At 51.2% G+C, this 23,245-nt stretch overlaps 1 protein-coding gene across 3 annotated transcripts in view; it reads left to right on the top strand.

Annotated features, from left to right (window-relative positions):
• Positions 1–22,825, top strand: part of Tspan11 (tetraspanin 11) — a 58,670-nt gene extending 35,845 nt beyond the window's left edge. For 2 of the 3 annotated variants that reach the window (XM_075982677.1, XM_075982678.1), the window contains 5 exons: positions 8,587–8,661; positions 9,489–9,593; positions 11,794–11,952; positions 12,254–12,340; positions 18,423–22,825. In XM_075982677.1, coding sequence (XP_075838792.1) covers positions 8,587–8,661; positions 9,489–9,593; positions 11,794–11,952; positions 12,254–12,340; positions 18,423–18,482 — 486 coding nt within the window. In that variant the 3' untranslated portion in view covers positions 18,483–22,825. Of the gene's footprint in view, positions 1–8,586; positions 8,662–9,488; positions 9,594–11,793; positions 11,953–12,253; positions 12,341–12,495; positions 12,532–18,422 lie in introns of all 3 variants that reach the window. The other variant, XM_075982679.1, reaches the window with a different exon arrangement.
• The last annotated feature ends 420 nt before the right edge of the window (positions 22,826–23,245 follow it).

Here is a 23,245-nt window from a genome sequence, read left to right as displayed (position 1 = left end):
AGGAACATAAGAAGTACCTGCAAGTGGAAGGCACTGACTTTGCAGTTTCTACATTTTTCCTGCACAACCATCTTTGGACTCTGGCTCCCTGCTGGAAAAGCCATCTAGACCAAGAGACAGTCAGACTGTACTTGGGGATCCTGGAAAATTTGGTCTTATGGGGGCTGGAGAGATGGCTTAGCGGTAAAGAGCACTGACTGCTCTTCCAGAGGTCCTGAGTTCAATTCCCAGCAACCGCATGGTGGCTCAGAACCATCTGTAGTGAGATCTGGTGCCCTCTTTTGGCCTGCAGGCATACATGCAGGCAGAACACTGTGCATAATAAATAAATCTTAAAAAAAAAAAGAACTTGGTCTTAAAGGTGGGTTGATGGTTGGACAGGTGGTCATGTGAGCCATGAAAGGAGGGAGGAAGGAGAAGGGGGTGACAACAGAGGAGAGAAGAGTCGGGTGTCAAGCCATGGCTTCCCTCTGGCCCGTGAGACCGCCTAGTGGAGAGCTTTTATGACACCTCTGTCCCTGTACTGACCCACATAGTCTCTCAATGGGTATTAGACACTTTCAGGTTTCCTTCCCAGCCAAGTGTGCATCAACCCAGGAGTGTTGCTTACTTCTGCCATTACTTCTGATAGTGTGAGAAAGCCCTTGGTTGTGTCTAGATCTTGTAGCCAGGTTCCTGTCGCCTCCCCTCGGTCTTTGGCCGGACTCTGCAAGAAGCCCTCTCTCCTACCTACCCATCTCTCCATGTGCCATTGTTACATGGGCAGCAGCAGTGCACACCCTACACACAGCTGCATGCTGGGCAAACCTGAAAGAGAGCTCCCTCTTTGGGTGCCCGCTCCTCATTACTGAGCCCGTGCACCAGGCTGCAGAAAACAGCCCAGGGGAGATCATCTGGGAAGAGGCAGCCAGTGGAGAGAAGGGGTCATTTACAGAACCACACCCCTTCCCCCCACTTGTCTCTGTTCAAGCTACTGAGTTTTCACACACCCACCCTGGGAAGCAGGCACAGTCAGGTGTTACTTTTCCTAGAGAGACAAGCATCTCTTCACTCCAAATGGGCATCAGTGACACACCAAAGAAATAAATCCACCCAAGTCTACTTTGTGGAAGCAGTGGATGCTAGCTCAAAACAGCTATGTTTCTGGGCTCCCTGTAACTTACTGAAACACGGGTAACCCTCCCTCAGGGAGCTGCTTCACTAAAGCATCTGTCCCAATATGGATGGCAGCTGGAAACAACTGCGTGCTAGGACTCCCCGTAACTCTCAGGCAATTCCACTGAGGGGCCACCTCTCCCTCACAAATATTATTTTTATAACCTTGGGGAATGACCTTGCGAATCTTTTCGAGTCTTCTGATCCCTGTAAATTCCCTGAGCTTCCAGGCTCTAATGAGTCAGCCTGCCCCTTTGGAGGGAAGCCCTCAATTTGGAGAAAATAGCTACACAAGAGAGAAAGATTGCCTTCCTTTCAGGGTCAGAAACATGGCAACAGGCCTTGAGGCTGAAGCTCCTTCTACCTTGGGACCAGGAGAGGTGGTAGCAGATATTTGACTTATTCCCTTCATTCCAAGTCCTGGACTTGACTGTGGGAAAGCCTTCATGATAACTGCCAGTGGTCAGTGCCTTAAGCATTGAGGTTTAAGGGATATTCCATCAGTTGAAATGAACATCCCGGAAACTAGAGGTCTGGGAGCTGCACCATCGTATAATAACACATGAAGCTGATTAAAATGCATAGCTTTCCATTTGCAGCCAGCAGCCTCAGCCCCTCTAGTTGCAACAAGCTTATACACTTGACCCACCAGGGTAGAGATTGTTACATCCCAAAGACAGCCTGATCCCAAAGCAAGAACACAAGACCTGCTCACCAACAGAGAGGAGCTAGCTGGAGCTACTGTGGAACGTTGTACATAACAGCAGGATGCACAAGGGAGGAAGGAGGCCCTGTCTGACCCTCCCTGGCCAGAAGAGCATGCTGCACAAATACATCCCTCCCATCTCAGCTCTCATCTCATGCAGAAGACCCAACATGTACCAGGCTTTTTCTTTTGGGCCACTAACCAGCTCTTAAATCATGACATTGAAACTTCTTGCTAGTTAAGCATACAGAATAAAGGAAGACTATTAAGAGCTGCTAAGGAAAAAGGCCAAGTAACATATAAAGGCACACCTATCAGAATTGCACCTGACTTCTCAATGGAAACAATGAAAGCCCAAGGTCCTGGTCAAGCATTATGCAAATATTAAAAGACCATGGATGCCAGCCCAGATTACTATACCCAGCAAAACTTTCAATCACCATAGATGGACAAAACAAGATATTCCATGACAGAACCTCATTCAACCAATGCCTAGCCATAAACCCAGGCCTACACAAAGTACTAGAAGGAAAACACCAATCCCAGGAAGTCAGCTACATCCACAAAAACACAGACAATAGATGATCTCACAGCAGCAAAACCCAAAGGGTGGGGGAATACATAATAATATCACCAACAATGAAAACTAAAATAACAGGAACTAGCAATCACTGGTCATTAATATCCCTTACTCGACTCACCTATAAAAAAACACAGGCTAACAGATTGGATACAAAAACAGAATTCATCCTTCTGCTGCGTACAAGAAACACACCTCAACCTCAAAGACAGACATCACTTCAGAGTAAAGGGTTGGGAAAAAAGTTTCCAATCAAATGGACCTAAGAAACAAGCGGGTGTAGCTATTCTAATATCTAACAAAATAGATTTCAAACTAAAATCAATCAAAAGAGACAAAGAAGGACATTTCATATTTGTCACAGGAAGAATCCATCAAGAGGAAATCTCAGCTGACCATCTCAGTTCATACAAGGGCAGCCTCATATGTAAAAGAAACACTACTAAAGTTTAAATCGTACATTAAACCCCACACACTAATAGTGGGAGACCTCAACACCCCACTCTCACCAGTGAATGCTTAACCTAGCTTAGGCTCATTTCTTGCTAGCTCTTATAACTTAACCTGTTTCTCTTCATCTATGTTTTGCCTCAAGACTTTTCTCCTTTCTTTCTGTATATGCCACGCTGTGTCTGCTGGCTGGGGGCTGCCTGACTGACCCTGGGCATCTCCCTGTTCTACTTCCTCTCATTCTTCTCTCTTCTCTCTCAAGACTAGATTTCTCCTCCTATGTATTCTCTCTGCCTGACAGCCCTGCCTATCCCTCTCCTGCCTCGTTATTGGCCATTTAGCTTTTTATTAAACCTATCAGGTGCCTCTGGCAAACAAGGTGAAACAAATGTAATGCATCTTTACATAATTAAACAAATGCAGCAGAAACAAATGTAACATGTCTTTACATTGTTAACAAAGGCAGCGGAAACAAATGTATCATGTCTTTCCATCATTAACAAAGGCAGCAGAAGCAAATGTAACATGCCTTTACACAGTTAAAGTAATATTCCACAGTATAAACAAATGTAACACATCTTTCCATAGTTAAATATTCCACAACACCAAAGGGTAGGGACTTCACCACAGTCACACAGCGTTTTATCTCAGAGCCAAGCTAGGCCTGGAGTCCCAAGCCAGGCCACCTTCTGAGCCATCACCTCCCAAACCAGGACCACCTTTCTCTGTGCCCGCTCACTGCCACCACCAGCAGCATGTTCTGTAGAAGCAGGTTTTTTATGGAGGAGGCTTTACAGCCACTTAACTTCCTTCATCACCGCTCACCTCCAAACTTCTGCAGCCAACAATTGAAAATGCATGACTTTTGTATCAACTCAACAGGTGCTTACAGCACAGTTGCTCCTGCCGTTCATGCTCTTCTGGACACCATGCGGGGTCAAGAAAAGGGAATCTGACCCTGCTATTGGTTTGAAGTCTAGTGAGGAACACAGGACCCTGTGATGAAAGGGGTTTAAGCTCTTCTCAGACACTTTGCCCTCCAAGGCCTTAGACCTTTCCTAACCCATGGGCTATCTGTCCCCTGGAGCCTAAGATCTCCTCTTTCTTGTTCTTGTTTGAAATTCCTCTTCCTTAGTTCCCCTTCCCCATCATTAGTCTTGACCTAGAATTCTCACCACTGGAGGTCATGCTGTGGCCCCATCCTGGGCCCCTGCCACCATCTTTGCCCTACCCACATCGTGTTCTCCCTGTGCACAGGTGACAGACACATGCTAACCACCTCCCTGTTAGCCTGTAAGAAAATGGGAAAGCCCAAGCCACTCCAGGGGCCCATAATGTTAGTGGCTAGTCAGGTCCCCATGCATTAGTCTATCAGCAATAGCATTCTCTGGGTTCCCTGAGCTATGTGGTCCCCATGGGGAGCCTGCTGCTCTCCCCACAGCCAGCTGTAGGCCCTGTGCCCATTCTAGAGCCTGTTGTCACTCAGCCCATTCAGATGAAACCCTGGGAAGTCCCCACATGAAACCTGGTAGACGTTTGTCATTGGCTCCTCTCATAGGAACTGTGTTTTGCTTCCACAATGCCCCCAACACATGTGATCGATCCTCTCTGGCCCCAGGAGTCAGCCTTGTCCTCTGGATGACCTCTGTCACACTTCCTTCGTGTGCCTCTGGAACACCTCCTTCCTCCCCAGAGTCTAGCAGCCCCTCCCTGCTGGGTCTCAGTCTCCCCGCAAGCTGTCAGGCATCTATCCTCATGCCAGCTCTGGTGATGTCTGTGCCCTGTCCCTCCAGCAGACCGACTGTGCAAGCTAGCTTCCGACTGGTACAACCTCACAGCTCCAGGTGGGATGGCGGAGGCCCGGCATCCAGCAAGGCAAGGCTGTGGCCTCTTGGTCCAGTCTGTGAGTACTGGTCTGGTGCCAGGAGTGCTAGGGGTCACCTTCGACCTTCCAACAGTGACATCTCGTTAGAGGAATGACTTGATGCTCCCAAGTCCACATCCTCTCTCTTCTGCAAATAGCCAAGCGCCTCCAGCTGGTGGGTAATTGTCAGAAAATGATTTGCCCCAAGGTCACTTGCTGCTTAAACAGCTGGCTCTGACTTTTCCGGTTTGGCTTGGTCTGAAGTCCCTGAATCTCCCTCCCTCGGCTGCTGTAATCTCTCCACGCTCAGCTGCCGAGATCTTCTGTGGGCTGCTTCCCACTACCTCTTAACTTTGGCCATATCTTGATTCTGCTCTTTCTTCCAGACTGCTCTGAGGATAGCCTGACATCTCCACCTGTCCCAGCCCTCCTGGACCAGCACGTTGATGGTCGCATAGTGACCTGATGACAAGTCTTGCAAACTGTTTTTGTTTTACTCTCATATGCAGAGTGATGCTGGGTGACGGGGACAAGAGGGGAGCGCTTTGGCAAGCTTCCATCTTTGTGGCAGGGTCTGTGCAACAAAGAAAATCTGAAATGCCAATTTTATGAAGTTCTTAGAACTGACCACAAAGATGGCAAAATAGGTGCTGAACTGCGGCCCTGTGTCATTTGTCCCTGAGACTCTGACCTAGAAATTGTCCCAGTGCCGGGTGAGTCCAGCTGAAGACTGTTTCTAATTAATCACGCTAATGTCCCAGGGAGACGTATTTCTGCATGCTTCCTGCAGGGCCTCTCATTATAAAATATACTGGTTTGTTTTAGGGAATACTGTGCAACCCCAGATTCCTCACAGATCTATCACTTCAGAAAGTGTCCAACTTTGCTTCTAGTTAAAACTGTTCCACTAATGAACTATAAAGGGGACTGGGGACATGGCTCCAGGAAATACAGGGTTTGCTGTGTGAGCGTGGGGATCAGAGTTGTTCATTCAGATCCCCAGAACTCAGGCAGATGCCATTCCTTTGCCGTCCTTATGGCAGTACACCATAAGGTCACCAAGAGCAAGCAGAGGGACCCAGTGCTTCAGAGAGCAGAGTTTTCCCAGGGATTAAATGCCCTTTTCTGAGAAGTGGGCATACCTGGTCACCCTGCATAAGGCACCAACAACAGACTGAAGGAATGAGTCCACTCAAGTCCAGCTTGGTGAGCCAGTGTTGGTGTTCCTTACAGGAGCGTGGGTGATGGAAAGGGAGCTTTCTGGCTGGAAAGCCCACCCAGCACAGATGAGGCACAGATGTCCCCGTGCTCCTTGGACAGCTTGCGGTCAGCTCCACCCCAGCATCCCTCTCTCCAGCAGTTGTTTCCTGCTTATGTAACCTTGGGCAGAGGTCTAGGAATCTTGTAGCGTCTTTGCACCATGAGAGAATGGTTCAGTCTGAAGGAGGTAGTTACACAACACCAGGGCATCCCTCCAGCCTCCTGACCCTCGCTTAGGTCAGGCCGAGTAGTTTCATGTGCAGATGTGACCTTCCAGACAAGCAGGGTCAAGCCCCTCTCATGCTTCTGCTTCTGGGTCCCATCCCTGGCCTCTTGGCCAGTGAATAACTTTCTCCGGTCTTCTTCTTTGCATCCCAGAGTGCCTAAGGACACATATGCAAATCAAGTCTCAGCATTGGAGAGTCTGAAAGAAAGGGAGGCAATGATATTACTGAGAGCTGTGTGTTAATTTAAAGGGCAGCTTTGTCCAGGCTTTTCCCATAGGAGTTAAAAGAAATCCCACTCCCACTCCCAAGCCATACCCATGTAATCTCCCTCTCTTAGGGGTTCAGACTTAAGGTCAGGCAAAGTCTACAGGCTCTGTATTGCCCTCCTAAGGACCCATGATAGCTGTCTCCTCCTGTCCGCATGCCTTTCCCTACTTCATGAATCTGGTATCTCGGATGGCACCCATAGTTGGCCTCCCCAAACCTGTGATCCCAATACACGTTGGCTGCTGCCCTGTTGTGGCCAGATGTAAGCTCTGGGAAGAAGGGAAATGCTCCTCCTCCTCCTCTTCTTCTTCTTCTTCTTCTTCTTCTTCTTCTTCTTCTTCTTCTTCTTCTTCTTCTTCTTCTTCTTCTTCTTCTTCTTCTTCTTCGCTTTCTTCCTCTTCCTCTCCTTCTCCCCCTTCTTCTTCTTCCTTTCCTCCTTCTCCCCTTCTTCTTTGGTTTTTCCAGACAGGGTTTCTCTGTGTAGCTTTGAAACCTTCCCTGGAACTCGCTCTGTAGACCAGGCTGGCCTCAAACTCACAAAAATTTGCCTGCTTCTGCCTCCCAAGTGCTGGGATTAAAGCTGTGCACCACCACTGCCTGGTGAAATGCTCTTCATGGTTCTCCTCCTCCTCTTCCTCTTCCTCCTCCTCCTCTTCCTCCTCCTCCTCCTCCTCCTTCTTCCTCTCTCTCTCTCTCTCTCTCTCTCTCTCTCTCTCTCTCTCTTTCTCCTTTCACTCTGTTCTCTCTACCTTCTCCTCTGTTCCTTGTCCCTTTGGTGCCTGTGGTCTGTTTTCCCTCTATGTCCCCATCCCTCTCCCAGACCACATGGGCCTGACCCATTGGCTCCCACAAGGCTCCCGAGTGCTGCTTACAGTTCACAGCCAGGTGGGGGCCAGGATGGAAGTGCACATCTGTATGCTTTGAAGCTCAGGGCTCAGGGCTGGCACCGAGAAACCTGGGAGAGGCAGACATGGCGAGAGCAGCCAAAAGCCCTGGGAAAAGCTCTGAAGGATGGGAAGTAGGTAAGAGGAATGCAGGACAACATTGAGCCAAAAGGGCAGACATACTAGAGAGGAACACTGGGGCTGAAAGAGATGACTCAAATCACCATCCAGGGACTTTGCCTTCTCCAGGGTCTTAGCTCCTGGGCCCAGTCTGATGTGGGATTCCCCTCTGTATGCTGTGAATACCATTGGTTAATAAAGAAACTGGCTTGGCCTGATAGGGTAGAACAGAACTAGGTGGGAAAAACTAAACTGAATACATGGAGAAAGAAGGGTAGAGCCAGAGAGAAGCCATGGAGCCATTGCCGGAGACAGACATGCTGAAACTTTGCTGGGAGGCCATGACCTTGCAGTGATACACAGATCAATGGAGATGGGTTAAATTAATATGTAAGAGTTAGCAAATAAGAAGCTAGAGCTAATAGGCCAAGCAGCGATTTAAATAATATAGTTTCTGTGTGATTATTTGGGGAGTCTTGGCGACTGAGAAACAAACAAGCGGCCTCCTTACAACACCAGTCTAGCTCTCCTTTCCAGCCACCAGGGTGTTTGCTGTGGTCGAAACTCAAATGCTCTTCTGTTGCTCTTCTCCTGCCTGGAGCATGCTTCTCCCCTTCTCTGCCTGGCAGGTGCCTCTGTATCCCTGTCAGAGAGGTGCCGCAGGTGCCACCACCTCCCCAAAGCCTACTCTGCCTCCCCGCCACATCAGGAGCCTCTGGGGTTACCCCACAGAAACACCGACAACACAGTGCTCTGATAACTTCATATTGCCCCCCCCACACACACACAAGCCAGTAGTATCTTATCCACAGGGCCTGGCATTTGGCATCCACCCAATGTCTACTCAAGCCTGGGTGATAGTTGGATTCTTGGGCTGTCTGTAGACCAGAGCAAAGGAGTGAGTGGTAGCCAGCAGGGGCTGTCATGTCCAGAATGTGGATTTTAAAAAAAGAGGAGGATTGGGGCAATAGGAGTCCCGGCAGGTATCACCATCACCTCCCACTTCTTTGCCGAGGCTTTTGTTACAGGGGAGCGCTGGTTCCCAGGATGACCGTTCCTCTTCTTGCTCCTAGTATTTCTGCCTGTTGCTGGCCATCTTCCTCGTGGAGCTGGTGGCAGGGGTCCTGGCACATGTGTACTACCAGAGGGTAAGTACAAGGCCCTGTTGAGGTTTTCAGATGGTGCCTGAGGGATTCACAGCAAGATGCTGGGGTTCGTGCTGGCCTAGCGTCTGAGGCAGAGGTCTAGATAGGTAGTCCCGTTTCCTGGGCTGGTAATCTTCTGCACCCATTTCTTGTCCCATTCGGTAGATCTCTCTGCCTCTGTTGGTACTGTTGGATTCCATGGGAGAGCCTGGTTGAGAGTCTCTCAGGGAGGCTAGTTCATTCTTCTCCCTCCAGGGATCCCTAAACAAGGAACCCACTTGCTAAGACAGCCATTGAGAAGGGATCAGAAAGGGCCAAATGCAGACTCCAGGGATCCCTAAACAAGGAACCCACTTGCTAAGACAGCCATTGAGAAGGGATTAGAAAGGGCCAAATGCAGACTCACCAATTGTAAAGACTGGAGTAGGCCCTGCCTGCCTCAACGGGTGAGAGTCAGAGTCAATCTCTCTCTTCCCATGCTTACAGCTTCCGGTTCAGGATTTGAAGGCAAGAACAGGGTCACATTGGGCTGGAATAGACAGGGAGTCCCAATAAGCAGGTCCTTTGAAGCCAACGTGCAAACTGTTGCCTAGGGTCCCAAGTGCCCACATAGCGAACCTCATCTTGTAATCAAAGTTCAAATCCACAGCAAGTTGAAGGCAACTCCCATGGGACACGGCATGAGCGGTGACATCTTCAGCCCCTGTCAGCTCTGCCCTTCACACCTTGCCTTCATGTCCTCTCACAACACTGAGAATTCGGAGACATCTGAGTCCTAGAGGAAGGTGGGGGGTGGGTGTCTGCTGACACGCTTCTTGTCCCCTCCTCAGCTGAGTGAGGAGCTGAAGCAGCACCTGAACAGCACCCTGATTGAACACTACGGGCAGCCAAGGGCCGCAGAGATCACAGCCTCGGTGGACCGGCTGCAGCAGGATGTAAGCCTCACAGAGACCTTGCCTCTGTCTCTCCCAGTCTGTGTGACCCCGGGACAACTGACTTACCCTCTCTGATCTCCTGTCGCACATCCCTAACTAAGCTGTACAGTGGTGGGATGCAGTGATGGTGATCGCCTTTAGATGTGACACCCTGGAAAGTACTCAATGAGCCCTGGCTTCCCCCTGTAACCCTTTCCACTCTGTCCAAACCCCATCCCTGCTGCCTTCCAGTTTAGATCTACTGGGGCAGATAGTTACCCTCATCTCCTGTCTATGAACCAATTTTATTCTTCCTCGGAGAGATGGACCCAAGGCTCCAGTGTTCTCTGCCAGGCCACCATGGCCCAGAGCAGGGAAGAATTTTCTGATTGTGAGCCATTGAACAGCCCATGAGGGACAAGACAAAGTCTTGTTTGCAAGACACAGCAGATCCCAGAGAAAATGGCTAGGGTCATGTGTATATACATAGGTACACATGAAATATGCAGTCATGTCCCCGTGTGCTTAACCCAGTAGCTGGGACAGGGCCACCCACACTGTTGGTCACCTGTGCAAGCAGCATGTACCTACTGAGTCCCACATGTAAGGAGCCATGTGAGACAAAGGGTAGGGCAGGAGCCTTGGCTGGGGTCTCACTCATGGGACTGCAGACAATAGGTTACCCCAGGCAGTTTTCCCAAGGCACCTCAGATTAGACAGTAGGGGAAGTAGGGTCAGAGGAGGGCGTGGTTTGCCTAAGTGGGAGGGAGGCAAACAGGCAAAAGTAAAGCCTGCCACTGACCATGGCGTCAACGTGTGTAACACAGGCCTCTCCTGAGCTGGGGTAGTTAGTGTCCCAGCTCAGCACTGAGCCTGAGACAGTGGTGGATCAGAGCTAGGACCACATCTGGGCCACATGTGTGTAAATGACATGTGTGTACATGGACCATTCCTCACACAATGACACACGACGACACACGACGACACACAACGACACACTGCTGGCTCTGTGCAAATGCTGAGTGCTGTCCAAGGACCTGCTCTGATCATCCTTACACACCCCCACCGCAGAGGTTATTTTCCCCATTTTATAAGCGCTCGGAGCACCCGCACAGAGAGAGAGAGAGAGAGAGAGAGAGGAGAGAGAGATAACGTACAACTGCGTGTGACTCTAAGCACAGCCCTCCCCAGTGGCTGCTCTGTGTGTGCTGTCATTGGCTGTGGTCATGCTCTTGTCACGCTGTTATATTATATGTGTGCTCTGGGCGTGATATGTCGCGGTCAAGCTCTCTGTGCTGTAGCTGTTACATTGTGCACATGTTCTGCCTCAGCTGTCATGTCATGTGTGTGCTCCAGTCTCGCTGTTATGGTGAGCGTGCCCTACGGGTGCTCTCTCATGTTGTGAGCCTGTTCAGCGTGCACAGTGATGTGCGGGGCTCCCTGTGCACACTTACAGGTGTTTGCTGACCCCAGACAAACTGCTTCCCCTGCCTCCACTGTGCCCCTCTCAAGGAAAGTCAATGGCAAGCTAAGAGCCAGGTCCTCAGCCTCACTCCTGGCATGGAGGTGACTAACGTTTGAATCGAATGTCCCTGCACCTGTACCCAAGAGACAGGCTCAGTGCAGCTGTGCCATGATCCTGGGCACGGTCGTAGGATCTCAGTGCCATGACTTACAGAGGGGAGGAGTGGCCAGCATCTGTTCTTTGACTCACTCTGAATGTAGTAAAGTGCAGGCCTGCTGGGCTGTACTTGGCATTCACATCAGTCTCTGTGGTCGGTGCTGACCTGGCCTCTGGGACACCCTCCACGCCCCTCTTGTCTCGGAGTTCTGAACTTCAACACCCAAATGGGAATCCTGAAACCTCTGGCAAGTTAGATCCCTGTCCCCAAGTCCTACCTCCTAAATGACCAGGGAACATCGCCCTTGGGATCCCCTCCTCCTGCTCTGGACCGTGGCTGTACACCCTAATGACAGCCAACTTCACAACTGTGAAAGCCCCACATCTGTCTGCCCTTCAATCTCACAGATAATCCCTACCCCTAGAATACTTCGCTCGAGGGAGCTAACAGGTGTCCTGCAGAGAAAGGTCCCAGACAGACCCTATCCTTCTCCAAGGGGACAGGGAAATCCCAGAGGAGAACCTGAATACCGGTCCTGGACCACAGGGTCGGGAGCACCACACCGACCTCCTCACCCCAGCTTCATCTCCTCCTCTCAGTTCAAATGCTGTGGCAGCAACAGCTCAGCCGACTGGCAACACAGTACATACATCTTGTCCCAGGAAGCCCAGGGGCGCCGGGTTCCCGACAGCTGCTGCAAAACTGTGGTGGCGCACTGCGGCCAGCGGGCCCACCCCTCCAACATCTACAAGGTAGAGGTAAGTGCAGAGGTCATCCAGGGGTTAGGGGAGGACCCCCAGAAAGTCCATCTCAGTAGGCAGGTGTGGGAAAGTAAAAATCCAAGCTTTGGCCTGAGATCACAGAGCCCGGGGGCACTCTGAGTTCTGACAGAGGACTAAGAACTAACATGGAAGTCTCAGACACCATGGCTCTCAAAACAGCCAGGAGAAATTCCAAGGCTGGCATCCCCCAGTCTCAGCAGCACACAGGATGACAGTCACTCATCTCCCCCTGCCTGTTGCTGGGCTAAGGCCTGAGTAACCCACCTCCACCTTGCAGGGAGGCTGCATGGCGAAGCTGGAGCAGTTCCTGGCTGACCACCTGCTGCTCATGGGCGCAGTGGGCATTGGGGTGGCCTGTCTTCAGGTAAGTGGAGCAGGGGATGTCTCCCTTCAGCTGAGGTCTCAGACCCCTGTCTTGGGGGAAGTAGCTGACATCTTGCTCATGTCCTGCCCTACCCTTGTCCCCTCCCTTTCCCTTGGCGACCAAAGATGAATCACTCTGTCGGTCTCATTCCCCAGAGAGTCCTGAACAACTTGACCTGAGTGTGGGATCAGGTATGAAGCATGTGCCCTGTGTGCTCAGCACAGCTTGCTGAGTTTGTGAACGTCTATGACTGGCTGCATGTGTCTGTGCGGACATGATATAGGGTGTGTGCACTGTGTGCTTAAGTTGCCTGTGCACATATGCATGCATGTACCTGACATCATTCCATGTGTGTACATGTTACTTCCAGGAAGATACGCCCATCTCCCTGAGGATGGGCAAAGCTACACTCTACCCTCAATGCCTCTCCCTACATCCCCTCCTCTAACCTCCATCCAAGAAATGAGCATCGGTCCCCTCCTTTGCTCCAATCAAGGAACTGCTATTGGTTGTTTTTTACTCTTTTGGGGGGGCCCTCCACCCAGTTCCCAAATAAATCACACAAAGGATTATTCTTACAAATGCCCAGCCTTAGCTTGGTGTGTTGCTAGCCAGCTTTTCTTAACTTAAATTATCCTATCTATCTTTTGCCTCTGGGCTTTTACCTTTCTCTATTTCTGCATATCTTTCTTTTCTGCTTACTCCATGGCTTGCTGTGAAGCTGGGTGGCTGGTCCTTGAAATCCTCCTCCTCTTGCTCCTAGATTAGATCTCTTTTTCCAGATTTCTCCTATTGAATCTCTCTGCCTGCCAGCCCTGCCTATCCTTTCTCCTGACTTGCTATTGGCCATTCAGCTCTTTATTAGACCAATCAGGTGTTTTAGACAGGCAAAGTAATACAGCTTCACAGAGTTAAACAAAGGCAACATAGACGAATGCAACACATCTTTGTATCATTAAACAAATATTCCAGAATATAAACAAATGTAGCACATCCTAAAATAATATTGTACAAGAAGGGGCCTTAGGAGAGGCGCCGGGAGAGAATCCTCAGGCTGAGGGGGCACAGAAAGCACTTCCTCCCTCATGTATGTATACTCCTGCTTCCTTCCAATGGTGGGAGCTGTGTGGGGGCTGCCCTTCTAGAAGGACCTAGGCATCCTGCTGCTCTGCCATGCACCTCCCACCCGAGTGCTATAAAGTGGCATCCCAAGAAGGGAAGCGGCTGAACCACCAGACACTGGGGTTCCAGTCTGGCTCTGGCTCAGTGTGGCCTTGAGTCACAGCTTACCTTCTTTGTCTTTCAACTTCAGCTGCAAAATGAGGCTCATTTCCTCATTCTCATGTTGCCTACATAAGAGCCAGGGATGCAGAGAAGAGCACACGGCCCACACAGGGTGCCTGGTCCACACTTGCCTCTGTAGATAGGTGTGAGCTGGCTTTATCTGATTTTCTGCAGTCTCAGAGCCTTTGTCCTAATGCATTCTCATTCCAGACCCAAGCCAGGTGGACAGAGCATGCTCCACACTTCCTGGATCAGAGAACTGAGACCCAAAAGCACTACATACAGGTCTCCCACGTAAACCTACAGCCACAGCTCCCAGCTTTGGCCCTTGGCTTTCCCAAGTGTGTTACCCCACAAAGCCTGTGGGAAAGAAATGCATGGGATGTTAATGTCACCTGGCTTGAGGAGGCTCGCTGCTTAGGGCTTCTCTGGACCATGTGTCACTCCCCTTCCAGGCAGACTGGAGGGCCATATGCCACCTCACGTGCTGGGAAGAAACTCCCCAGCCTCTCAGAGGAGGACCTTCTTGGTTCTGCTGATGAGCAGGACCGCATGACCTAGGATGAGTTATTTCATCTCTGAGGCTCAGTGGTCCATAAAATGAAACCGCCGCTGACTCCTGTGGTGGTCGGTCATGCATCCAAACCGTGGGCCTTGTTGCCGAGCAGATGCAGGTGCCCATAAAAGATGCTCATAGCTTTTATTTCCACACAGGTCCATTATCTCTCAAAAACTCCCCACTGACTCCTTGGCCTCCTTGCTGCTAGACTAGGGGGCCCAGGGACACTACATAGCCCTTGCATTTCCCTTGTACTGAACCCAGAGTTGCTGCTGGGACCAGGCAGGGATTACCCATCACTCCAGCTTCTGGCTCACTGGGGTTCCCTGTCATACAGGTTTTTAAGGGACTTCCCTAGAAAGACACTGACCAGGCCTGGTCCACCTCTGTCCACGTCTTCCTGGCCTCTGCAGAAACTATAGCCAAAGGTAATGAACCCGAGGACCAGGGACAGGGCAGCAAATGCTTAGAGTTCAAAGTCAGAGCAGTTCAGTGCTGCTGTGTAAGTCTAATGTCCAAGCGCCAGGCCACTGGGCAGGCAATATTCCTGCAGGTATGACACCTCCCGCTGCTATGACTCTGCATCTCACCCCTTGCCCAGGTTTCTCACTTGTGAGAGAAGCTGAGGTGGTAATGGCCAAACCTCGGTTAGAGTGCCCTCTACTGGCCGGATATGGACATTAATCTACCCAGTCTTCCAGGCAGCCTAGAGAAAGGGCCCAAATCAGCCCTTCTTCGCCAGAAGAGTAGTGTTTCTTCCAGACAGAGCAGACACCATGTCCCTACACACATGCACACGAACATACATGCACGCGCGCACACACACACACACACACACGCGCGCGCGCGCGCGCGCGCGCAAGCACCAAGGTCAGGATATCATCCTGAGATGGTGTCCCTTGGTTTTCTTATCAGTAGGATAGAGAGACTGGACAATTTTTTAAAAAGCAGCCATCAGTGGGCATTGTTACCTAGGAGACTGGTCTGTTAGGCACAGAAGGCAGGAGCTGCTGGCATTGAAACAGCCCACCACTCCTTGCTCTCATGACCCTGAAGTACATGTATGGTTTCTTCTACAGGGTAGACTCTGCTTCTCTGTCCCATCCCTTAGCAACCTTATGCTTCTATGGTCCAGAGATTCTGGTAAGGTTCCCAGCTCACTGACCAGCCTCCTTAGACAGATGCTCTGTGAACTCTGGAAACTAGGCAAGAGTACAAGGCTGTCACTCTAATCTCAGCCAGGTGTCTGGTGGCCTGTCCATCACTGCCTCCTGGACATGTAAGCCAAGATGTACATCTCCGGAAAATGATGTACTTACACTGTGGCATGTGTGCTCAGGAGAAATTATCACCTTGGCCACATTGTAGAACCCCTCAGCATATTTTGAACCCACCCAAGATCCGGGGCTATGCTCCAATACACGTACATCCAATGACCAAGGTGGCCCCCAGATCTCAGTATATCTTCCAACTTCCTCAGATTTCAGGGACTCTAAAGAAGATAACTGAAGCTAGAGATAAGGTGTGGAGGAGTTCAGATGTGGGAGAAGAAAGTCACATGGGGACTTTCCCTGGGAATCTTAGCAGCAGGGTGGGAACTGTGGGTAGCATTTACAAAGAGGCCCACAGAAGCCTCTGAACGCAGATGGGACGGCCCAGCGGTGGCCTTCACAGAGGGCTGTCTCGAGGACCGCAAGCTGGAACAGGAGCTGAGTGGCAGGGGTGCTAGACGGAGGAGCCCCTCCCCTCAGAGAGGTTGTCCTCTGGGCACACACTGGCCCCTCTGACTAGCATTTTTGGGCTTGTCGTAGCCTCGCCGTGGGACTCCATACACTGCGGGTCCTGTAAGGTCACCAAACGTGTGCTCACCCAGGCCAGAGAGGGCTGCTGGGCCCGTCTTATTCATCTACATTGAATATGACTAACTAGTGGAGAGATGGAAAGTCGCTCACTGAAGATCACACAGCCACTGTGGCAGAGCCCGCCAGGCCTCCCTCCTATTCCTGGTGTTCTTTCTTCTCCACCAGCTTCCTCTCTTGTGGGTGGCTTTCCACTGTGGCATAATCTTAGAAAGCAATTTATAGAATATTCTAACTGGGAAACTTGAAAAAGGTTATAGTAGCCCAGGAATCTTTGGGGGCTGTCCTTGCACACAGAGGAGGCACCTCCCTGTTAAAAACACCCACGTGCAGCCAAGTACTGTTCCGAGCAGCTCCCCAAGGGAGCCCTATGTCCTGCGCAAGTGGAGTTGGTAGCAGGAGCCAAACTCAGGAGATAGGCTACCCTCGGCTATGTTTCGCTCTCTCCAGGAACTTCTCTGTTGTTTCATGCTACCATGCTGGCTGCTTGGACCATCCATGCTGGCTTCTCTGTGACCTCTGTCAAAAGGAGAAACTGGTACTCATTAGGGACCTAGTGGGCTACTGGCCTTTACCCTGTGCACTTCAGGGCAGATGTGTATGCACACATGACTGTGTGTGCATGTGCATGTGTGTGTATCACATTGTACAGTTAAGGGTGAGGAATGTGTGCGTGTATGCATGCATGTGTAGACCTGTGCACACATTAATAAGTGTATCCTACAGAATTCAGGTGAGGAATGTGTGCGTGTATGCATGCATGTGTGGACCTGTTGCACACATTAATAAGTGTATCCTACAGAATTCAGGTTAGGAATGTGTGCGTGTATGCATGCATGTGTAGACCTGTGCACACATTAATAAGTGTATCCTTCCACAGAGTTCAGGGTGAAGTATGTAGGCACATGCATCTTTGCATGGACATGTTTTGATGAGAGTGCCTACCCCCGTGCACTTGCTATGACTGTTGAAGGATCCATCTCGAATACATGATGCAGGCCAGAGAGTTCAGCTCCTACAGGACCATCTAGAGTTAATTGCATGCCGAGTAGAAGTGGATACATACAGCCTACAACACACATAGACCAGACCAAGAGGTTCCTCCCACCTGCCCCTTTGTGTGCATGAGAAAGACCCGGAGAGCCCATGGGGAAAGCACCCAACCATGAGATGGAGACAGGAACGTGCCACAACCCCTGGGCGCACGTCTGTGGATCACTGTGCCTGTGCCTGCTTAAAGCTGGTGGAGGGGAGATAACCTCTTAAGTCGCCTGTGGGCTTCTGAGCCTGAGTCCCCAGGTGGATTAGCCAGACTCTTAGCACTGAGACTAAACCGGAAAGCAGCATGTATAACCTCAGCTATTGACCCTGCTGTGCCTGTGGCCGGAGAGTGGGGAGCAAAGTGAAGAGATAAACCTGTCCTTGATGACCAGAAGATAACCTGACAAACAGGCAACTGTCTCAGCCTATGCTCATCTTCATGGGTCTAGTCCTACTCTGGCTGGAGCTCCACTGGTACCCAGGCCAGGTCTGTAGAATAAGCCAAGGAAAGACAGGATAATCCCCTACATAGAGACACTCGCTTTCAAACCTGTGCCACGTGACCGTTGTGTGACTGCTACTCGGGGCTCCTGTCCTACACACAGAATGGAGACCAAGTAACTACACTGTCACCATCAGGATCAGGATGACAGTAATGGGGCACCTTGTTCTGACACAACCCATCTCCTTGTCCTCAAGACACCCCTGGGTGAGAAGGAGGATAGGGTGAAGGGGCAGCTTCAGGAGTGGGAGAGCAAAGAACATGGGGTGGAGAATACAAGTCCTCTGTAATTTGAAAATGGGGACCAAAGGGGAAACTGGGCAGGTGGAACCCTCTGTGTCCTTGTTCAGCCCGTGGGCCCAGTAGGGGTACTGGAAGGCAGGATGCCAGAGTCCCCCACGCTCACTCATAGGAACCCTGAGTGCTTCTCCCGGAATTGTGGAGGGCTTTGGTTTGGTTCTGGAGCAGGAAGCAGAGATGCTGTGGACAGCTCTGGTGTGAGTGGGACCATCATCACAGAAGAACCAGATGAGCAGATCTGTCTAGAGAGAACCTCTGGGTCTACAGGTCAGTAGCCCAGACCGGGTGGGTTCTGGGAAGGACCCAGACCCACAGGATTGAAATGTGTCATGTAACCAGGCTCGTGATTCAAGCCCATTCTAGCACAGAAGTCAGAGCTTTTCCTGGCCACCTCTCCTGGGGTCCTGTGAGAAAAGCAGACCCTTCCAGATGGGTAGGGTCCGAAGGGGTGTAGATCACTCCAGTGTGAGCAACCAACTCCTAGCACTCAGCCTACGGGGTTCTCACGCCTTTGCTCTCTGTTCTCTCCATTGGCAGATCTGCGGGATGGTTCTCACCTGCTGCTTACACCGAAGGCTCCAGCAACACTTTTACTAAAGGATGCCCCAGTAGCCTGCTGACTGCCCCACACGAGGGCCCACATCCCCACATCCTGAACCAGGCCTGCAAAGTCAGCAGTTGGGTCATGGACTCTCGGGACCCTATGCAGAGCCCACCAGCTGCCTGTGGTTGTGGCTCCTGGGAGTCCCGCTGGGGCAGGGACCTCGGCTCACTCCTCCATTTCCAAGCACTCATTCACTGCCAGAATCTTTGGCAGGGGATGGTTCTGGCAAGAGGCTGCCAGAGCCCTTTGCCAGGCACGGATCCCTATGGACTCCAGGAGGGCCAGAGCTCAGCTCCCTGTGCACTATCTCAGTGCCTGAGTCTGGACTAGAAGGAGGGCAGATGTGTCTTCCCAAGACTCCTGCAGGGCTTGGTGTGTGATTCCCACTGACATTGGGTCCCAGTCAGCTCTCCTCAGAGAAAAGCACCACTTCAGGCAGACTGGGTTAGCTCACCCCTCCCAAAACTTAGCTGGCTTTGGATCTTCCCACCAGTAACCGGCCATGCCTTTCCTGTAGGGCCTTGGACAGGGGTCGTCTAAGATGGGGCAGCTAAAGGCCAGGCTGTTGGAGCCACCAGGACAGGGCACCTAAAGAGGCAGGTTGGTTACAGTTGGGTGTGCGGCACCTGAGAGTCACATGATAATCACGAGCCCCAGCCCCCAGTGGCATGTCCTCTTCACAGCATTGACTCCCAGAATATCAGGTTTAAGATGTTAGTGCATTAAAGCTCTTCTCTAGTGGCCCACACCTCGGGCTGTTAAGTCAAGGCTGCCGAGGAGAGGAAGCTGTGGGGAAGGAGGTACTCTGCCTGCACCCCATTTCCTGGTGCCTTCATGACCCCATTTCTCTTCCACTGTGTTCTCTGCTTCCTTCTCCACTATTCCGGAGTAACACGGTTCTCTCCTCTTCTCTCTCTAGTCATTGGACGAAATAGAGACTATTCAGGAAGAACTCCCCACACGTTAAAGTAGACAGAAAGAAAATCCTAGAAAAATCAAAAGTTGGGAGTAGATGTCAACTACTCCCATAGGGAGTATAGCATAGGGTACAGACCATTGGGGATCCCCCTTCATTGATTATTGCTTGGGCAGTTTTGTACACCAGGACTCCAAACCAGCCTCAGCTCCACATGGGTCTTGCTCACCTCTCCACAATGAACAAGTTGGCATCTCGTTAACCAAAAGCACTTACGGCTTGTCTTCTATCTGACCCCGTTCTTACCACCATGCACCCAGATCCTGCCGAGCTGGGTCCATTGTTGCAGGGAGATGAGCTCCCAGTTGTACATGAGGGAACTAAGGGCCACTGGTTGCAGCCCCAGCATAGGTCTAAAATTCCATTCTCAGGGCAGGAAGTAGTTGCATCAACAGAGGGTACATCAGGCTTTCATTGGGTCAGCCTCTTCCACTCTGGGATGCTCCGGGGGGCTACGCAGAGCCCAGGCTGGTTTATGTCACCTGCCTGAAGGGCCCTGGGTTGCCTGTACAAACTCAGAAGAAGAAAAAAAGACACTCCCCAAAATCCTAGACTACGTTATGGCCAAGAGACAATCTTAGCTACCCTCCACCTTCCCGGATTCTTGCAGCTATTCAAAGACTCACTTTGATCTCCAAGCTTATAGACCTATAAGACTCATATAGAGGGGATTAAACAAAAGGTGTAGGGTTCAAACCACATTCCTCCTGAAGAGGCACCGAGGGAAGTGGTAATATACAAAGGGATACTGTGGCCTCAGCATCTGCTTTGGTAGCCCCCCTTCGTTCTCAGGCAGATAAGGACAGAGGTGACAAGTGGGGACCATTGTACAGCCTCGATGCAGAGGTAGCCCAGGAGAGCATAGCTCATTGGCCCTGGTCAGAGTGCAGAGTGAATGGACAGGCCCAAATGTGACCTCCTTGATCACAACAGCCTTGGCGACAAGATGGGGTTAGAGGCCATGAAACACACAGTAGGCCAGGTTTAGTGCAGAATCTATAGTGGGGTGATCGATGCTCAGGATATTTCTTCCTATTTATCCTGAGGGACAGGTCCCTATTCAGAGGTTGTCACTCTGAGTTCCTTAGAGAGAGAGAAGGACCTACCTATAAAATGTCATCCTCAGTCTTGAGTCAGCACAGACATCGTGGGTCCCACACCAGGCCCTGAACTTGGCACAGCTGAAGCCATCATATCCTCACCCTGAGCGTGAGTTGCCTTTGCCTCAGCTCAAAGTGGCTCCCTCAAACACAGCTTTGCCCCCAAATCCCCCATGTGGCCAGTGTTTGGGGAATGAGGGTGAACCTTAGTCTATGATAAGGAGATAAAGACTCTACGTGCATTTTGTCCCTTGCCCTCCCCAGCACTGTACCCCTCGCCTTCCATGGCACTTCTGGCATGCCTTTGGGGATGGTCACTGAGGATCTGCATGTCTCCTTCAATGTCATCCACAGTGACACCAATGGAGTATGCTATAGCCCCCATTCTCCAGATAAAGAAGCTAAGACTCGGTCAAGTTGAACACCAGTGGTGATAGCTGTTGTCAGGGCACCAGCCAGGTGGACCCAAAGAAAGTAGAGCTGGGAGCCCCTCCCCCCAGCACTGGCTGTCAGGTTGGCATTCGAGAACAGTGTCCTAGGGTGGTATGGCCAAATAGTGGCAGCCTCAACGCCTCCTCGGTTGGATGGACCCATCCATCGTGTCCCATGTCAGCAGCTTTTTGCATTCCCAGGTGAAGTAGCCACCTATCTTGTTTTGCAATGACAAGGTCCTATCGGGAATCTAAGGAGGCCAGAGCTCCTAAGTATGATCCAGGCCACACTCAGAGGCAGGAGAGGGGTGAGAGCAGGGACTATCTTTAGTGCTCAGCCTCCCTGTGGATGGGAACCACACCATGTGAAGCTCGCTGGCTGGAATGTGAAATGTCTCTCTGTGTCCCATAAGGAGGTCAGGAGAGAACCCCAGATTGTATCCATTCCTAGAGCCACCCCAGGTATGGAGATACCCTGGTTGGTGATGCTGAGCCTCTCCCTCAGGCAGACCCTCTCTCTCTTCTTGCCCCCTCCCCTATATTAAACATTTGTTATTTCTGGGCTCTGGAGTGGACACAAGGTGACTTCTGTCTTGAGCCCTCTCACCCCTCTCAGGGTCATAGAGGTTCATATCCGAAAGGCTCTGGCTGTCTGGAGGATGTGCAGCAGCAGGCCAGTGTGATGAGCCACTGGGAGCTCAGAATCCGCCACTCTGAACAGCTTCCAGGGTTTTGAAGTCAAGGGAATGAATGGACCCGTTAGAACCCTACCAGCTTTGAAAATGTCCTCTGCTTGTTGGCTTTTCAGGGCTGGGGCAAAGGGGCAAGAGAAGGGAGGGCAGCCAAAGCTGTTCAGAAGGAACGTAGCCATCTTGTGACTTCCGGGTGGCAGTTAGGCCATCGGTGACCAGTGTGGCGTACACTTGCTCTCCCCTCAGCACCTCCAGGGGAGCCTTCAGAGCAGCAGGTTACCTCTCCATAGTTGCTCTAAGGAAGGCCAGAGCCAACAGCTGGCATGTCTGCTAAGTTCCCAGGTGGTGATGCCACAGCCTGGCAACCACACCAACCCACAGTGTGGACCACACGAGGACATGGCTACCTTCAGATGTCAGAACCCTCAAGGGGCAAAAGTCACTCAGGTCATCTGACCTGAGTCACACATGGAGCCGCTTGAGACTGTTCCCACTAGGTCCACAAGGAGGGTGAGATGACACCAACCACTGAGTGGTTTCCAACCAGCCAAGCACATGCCTCTCGACAGAGCCTGCTTGGCACTCCTGTCCCTTCCGAGCCCAGATGCCTGGGCCTTCTTCCTGGAAAGGGGGCCCTTATACTCCAAGATCCCAGCTTCTTCTCTGTGCCGTGGGGTGGCCCTGCTGTGCCCCGTCACTCTAACATGTCTAGCCGGAAATCAAGGCTCCCTCATCCTTCCCCTCCTGCTTACACACCTGTGAAACCTGCTCCTTCCCTATGCCAGTACTGATGGAAATTCCAGGGACCCCATTGTCAGGAGGCCAGATGGTCTCCTGGATCTAGCTGGCCCATGGATGTGAGACATCAGATATCCTACAAAGGCAGAAACTGCCTTAAGCTACTGCTTACAGCGAAACTCCAGATGTGAGATGCACCTCTCCACTGACCTCAACGTAAGCTCGGTGCCTTGTGCTAATGGACCCGATAATAAAGGACTTGTACCAGAGTGCCTTCTGCTGACTTGGTGTTGCAGGGAGACCCCGGGTCCTCTGTCCACCAACTGCATTGCATGCTTCTTTGTTGGCCATGGCTTCCCTCCAGTGCCTCCTGACCACAGCCATCAGAAGTCTGCTGCCCCTCACCCCCTCATTCATCATCTCATGGCTTACTTGTCTGGAAGGATCTCTTCTGCTCATGAGTGTCATTAATCTGGCCCTTTGGGCCGCAGGGCTGAGCTGAAACAAGTGGGGTTTGCTTACAGCTTCCTGTCCCCAGCCAGGGAGCATGTTCACATATCCCTACCACCTGCCTCCACCATGACTGCCACCAAATCCGCCTCCTCCTGTGGTAGTACTCCAGACGCCAAGGCAGGAGGATTACTCAAAGTTTGAGGCCTGGCTGGGTTACTTAGTGAGTTCCAAGCCACCCTGAGCTAGTATAGCAGTCTGCTTTTAAAAACAAAAATTCAGGATATATGAGATGACTCCGCACGTAAAAGCTCTCATTGCATACACATGACAACCTGAGCTGGATCCTCAGTTGTGAAAGGAGAGAAC

The sequence above is a fragment of the Microtus pennsylvanicus genome, chromosome 8, assembly GCF_037038515.1.
Source record: "Microtus pennsylvanicus isolate mMicPen1 chromosome 8, mMicPen1.hap1, whole genome shotgun sequence".
Classification (NCBI taxonomy): domain Eukaryota; kingdom Metazoa; phylum Chordata; class Mammalia; order Rodentia; family Cricetidae; genus Microtus; species Microtus pennsylvanicus.
The sequence above is the reverse complement of the archived record's forward strand: the minus strand, read 5'-3'. Positions and strand labels throughout refer to the sequence as shown.